Source organism: Fundulus heteroclitus, unplaced genomic scaffold (assembly GCF_011125445.2).
Source record: "Fundulus heteroclitus isolate FHET01 unplaced genomic scaffold, MU-UCD_Fhet_4.1 scaffold_28, whole genome shotgun sequence".
NCBI classification, from domain to species: domain Eukaryota; kingdom Metazoa; phylum Chordata; class Actinopteri; order Cyprinodontiformes; family Fundulidae; genus Fundulus; species Fundulus heteroclitus.
This window is the reverse complement of record NW_023396689.1, coordinates 2,357,434-2,361,731: the sequence shown is the minus strand read 5'-3', so window position 1 is coordinate 2,361,731 and position 4,298 is coordinate 2,357,434. Positions and strand designations below refer to the sequence as shown.

The following is a 4,298-nucleotide window of genomic DNA, read 5'->3' as shown; positions in this document are numbered from 1 at the left end:
AGAACAAAATGCTGTGTCTAGTATGAAAGGTATGTAGAACCATACTTAATAACAAAGGTGAATTATGTCGATCACATTCACTACACAAGCACATTGACTTCTGAAATATAGCAGCTCTTATAGAAGTAAAAATGATTATACTTTGAAAAGATGTGAATGGTTTTAAATGGGTAGTAAAGTAATCCGATATCTAGATCCCACTTACCGACTGCACATTTAACAGCTATGAGTTTGGCTTGATCATGAATCCAGCAACATACTGTGATGGAAGATTTTAAGCTATCACTGTTCTTTTAGGTTATCTTAATAAAGGTTGACCTGTTGTTCCACATTATACCTGCTGCCTCATAAGTCTGTCTTAAATTCAAGCATTCCCATTGTGACAGTGCAGTGCGGTTCATCGCGCTGACACACACACACTCACACACACGCGCGCGCACACACACACAAAGCAATTCACGTGCGCACACACTCATTCAACTACGTGTCCCTCTCTGAGTATAATTGCAGCGGGATCGCTTTACCTACTCACTTTTTTCCCCTTGTAAGATGTGGCGCGATCAAGGGTGCACACTTGGCAACGCTCATGAATCGGAACTCATACATTTACACTGACACACATACACACGTTTGCACTCACCCAGGTAGTGACGTTTTGTCCGACTGTGGCGTTCGAGGGAAAGTGGGCTTAATACTTCCTGTTCCTTTTCCTGTTTTTTTCCCATAAAGGGAGTCAGTCTGCCAGCAAGCTTAATTGTATTTTTTTTTTTAACTAAAGAAAGTAGCTTTGGATTGAAAGCAGGATATAAATATATTGTTTTCTTGAATAAGTGTTTTTTTTTTTTGTTTTTTTGTTATGTAATAAAATGAATGCTCAATTGTTGGAAAATCTAATTGTAGGGTGGGGCTTAGGATTTATAAGAAGAGCTGCTGGCCCTATTGAGTCAGTCTGGCCTGGTTACAGAGGAGGTAAATTTGCTGTGCAGCCCAAAAAAGGTATTTTTTCCTGAAAGGAGGTAAATTTCATGTATGTACTATGATCATTTTTTTGACATTTTTCCTGCTGCTCTGCACTTATTTTTGGGAGGTGTGAATATAAAAATCATAACACAAAGACATTGACATGCCCTCCATGATTTTTTCTTAATTTTGGAGTCAAGGCTATGTTGTCAAGGCCCACCACAGGGACTGTTTGCAAGAACCCGCGACAGATGGTGTCAGGAGTGGGATCATGGCATGTTGAAGGAAAACCAACCACCTCCCAAAGCAGAGTACTGGACTGCGCTCCCAGCAGCAAGAGGAGGCTTCCGCAGAAACAGCGTGGGAAACTCAGCCGTCTACCTCTGCAGATGAGAAGATGGAGCTGCCACAGACTCAACTCGGTGAGTCAGGGAATGAAATCATGTCTCTGCTGCAAAACTTCATGGAAGCACAGCAGAAAAAGGAGGACTCATTGATAAAAGTTCTGCACGACCTGAAAAGATCTATTCAGCCAGCAGTCCGGCAACCTCCACCCCGCACAATAACATTGAGTACTGGTTCAGCAAGTAGTCCAAGATATCATCTGCCAACTCCAGCCTCACGTCGACCGCCTGATTCAGGATCCTCTCCCTCACTCCCAACAGAGTCCAGACAGAGTCGGTCAAGACAAAAGTTTCTTTGGGAGGGTCATTCGGATCCAAAGATGCTCCCATATGCAGCTGGTGAGGATATAGAAGACTATCTTATGCGGTTTGAACGTATTGCCAAAACTTGAAAATGGCCAGAGACAGAATGGGCATGTCGACTCGTTCCATTGCTTTCTGGTAAGGCGTTAGCAGCCTACACCGCAATGGATGAAGACAGGGCTCACTGCTATAATGAACTGAAAGCAGCGTTACTGGCTAAATTTGATATATCCCCAGAGACCTACAGGCAGCGGTTCCGGTCAACTATGGTTCCACCTGATGAAAGCCCTACAGAGACTTACTCCCGACTGAAGGGGCTTTACCGTCGCTGGATTCGACCTACACATCACACTAAGGAGCAGATTGAAGAGGCCATCGTTCTGGAGCAGTTCCTGCGAGTTCTACCTCCTGAGATGAGGACGTGGGTGAAGGAACACAAGCCAAAAGATGGACATCGGGCAGCAAAGCTGGCGACACAGTTCCTCAATGCACGGAAGGGAGGATCCGGTGCCAACTTCATCAGCAGGAGTTGCAGAGCTACATTGCAGCCTGTCCAAGTGAAAGCTACAACAGAACGAAGCAACCGGGACTTTCCAGGTAACCCCTCACGGGAACCAGACCACCATCAACCGGGTAAGACCTTTGTTTGTTATTATTGCCAACAACCAGGCCACAAAGCCTCTGTGGGTCCGGTGTGCAAAGCTAAGGTCACGGGTGCCTGTTATCCACCCCGGCTTGAAGAGGGGAATGTCGTAACTGAAAATATTAGCCAGCATTATCAAGAAATAACTGTTAATGGACAAAATGTGACTGCTCTTTTTGACACTGGTAGTTTCATGTCAGTCATAAAGCAGAGTCTGGTACCAGTTGGCCATACAGATTATGGAAGACAAGGGGACATTTTGTGCGTCCATGGTGACAAACATACATACCCGAAAGCAGATTTAACAGTTGTTATTGATGAGCAACCATATCTGTTGACATTTGGTGTTATTGAAAACCTGCCCGTAGATGTAATTTTTGGACGGGACTTACCAGTGCTTTTTGACTTACTGAAAAAAAACAGTCCACTCAGATGGATTCTGATAAGGATGTCGAAACCCAAGTAAATGTGAATATTTCTTGTCCAGTGGTCACCAGAGCCCAGGCACAGGCCGGTGTCCAACCATTACCAGACTTTGACAGTAGTTTGTGTGATGGTGGCACACAGGGGCCAAGAAAAACCAGGAGCCAACGGCGTTTTGAAAAACGGTTAAGGTTAAAAGAATCTGATAAAATAGATTTATTGTGGGACATACCAGAAAACATTTCTCTTTTACAGCAAGAGGATGAAAGTTTGAAACCGCTATTTGTAAAAGCTGAAAGAGAAAAAAATGGAAATTGTGTGGTTGAACCCAAGTATCTTGTTGAAAGTGATGTGTTGTATAACACTGAAAATAAGTGCAAACGGTTAGTAGTCCCTGCTAAATGTAGACCTCTCATTATGTATTTAGCTCACACATTGCCATGGACAGGACATCTGGGTCGTCATAAAACATATCTACGTACTAGTGCACGCTTTTACTGGCCAACAATGTACAGCGATATTCAGACTTATTGTGCCACCTGCCCTATATGTCAAAAAACATCTGCCACCCGCAAAGCTGACAGGGCATTGCTTCAACCCCTGCCAGTCATTTCTACACCATTCCGCAGGATTGCTATGGACATTGTGGGCCCATTAATAAAAAGCAGCAGCGGCCATCAGTACATCTTGGTTGTGTCAGATTATGCAACACGGTTTCCTGAGGCTTTTCCGCTTTGTACCATCTCTGCTCCCCTGGTTCTTCAGGCTTTAATGCAGCTGTTTTCTAGGGTTGGGATCCCAGATGAGATCATAACCGACCAAGGTACAAACTTTACCTCCAAGCTGATGCAACTTTTTTATAAACAGCTTGGCATTGCTCCAATAAAAACTACACCATATCATCCACAAACTGATTGTCTCGTTGAAAGGTTCAATCAAACATTAAAAAGAATGCTCCAGAAGTTTGTGGATGACACTGGTAAGGACTGGGACCGTTGGCTGCCATTCCTCCTGTTCGCTTATAGAGAGGTTCCACAAGCATCAACTGGCTTCTCACCCTTTGAATTGCTCTATGGGTGGGATGTCCAGGGGCCTTTGGATTTGCTCCAACAAAGATGGGAGTCACCACCTGCATGTAAAAACGATAAAGGGATTATCCAGTTTGTGCTGGAGATGCAGGAAAGACTCCAAGTACCAGGAAGAAGCAGAATTTAACTCACGGGAGGCACAGCAGAACCAAAAGGCTTGGTATGACCAACGTGCCTGTCATCGTGAGTTCCAACCTGGGCAGAAGGTTTTGTTGCTTCTTCCAACCTCCAGCAATAAACTCCTGGCAAGATGGCAGGGGCCATACACAATCAACCGGAAGATGGGTCCTGCTACCTATGAGGTACACCATCCAGACAAGAAAAAGAGGCACCAGACTTACCACGTGAACTTACTGAAAGACTGGAAACAGTCACCGTTTCACCACAGCACGAAAGTTCTGATGGTTCGTCAGGTTGGCCTAGAGGGCGAGGAGGACACAGAGCCAGAAGGTCTAATGACAACTGCTCCTCCTATAT

General features: G+C 44.7%; 1 protein-coding gene across 1 annotated transcript; it reads left to right on the top strand.

The window, feature by feature from the left end:
• Positions 1-879: 879 nt before the first annotated feature.
• LOC118559392 lies at positions 880-3,458 on the top strand. Its single transcript, XM_036130115.1, has one exon. It carries the CDS (start codon positions 1,832-1,834, stop codon positions 2,774-2,776), a length of 945 nt encoding a protein of 314 aa, XP_035986008.1. The 5' UTR covers positions 880-1,831; the 3' UTR covers positions 2,777-3,458.
• The last annotated feature ends 840 nt before the right edge of the window (positions 3,459-4,298 follow it).

Coding starts and splice junctions, on each gene's coding strand:
- LOC118559392 (XM_036130115.1), top strand. CDS start 1,832: ATGGATGAAGACAGGGCTCACTGCTATAATGAACTGAAAGCAGCGTTA.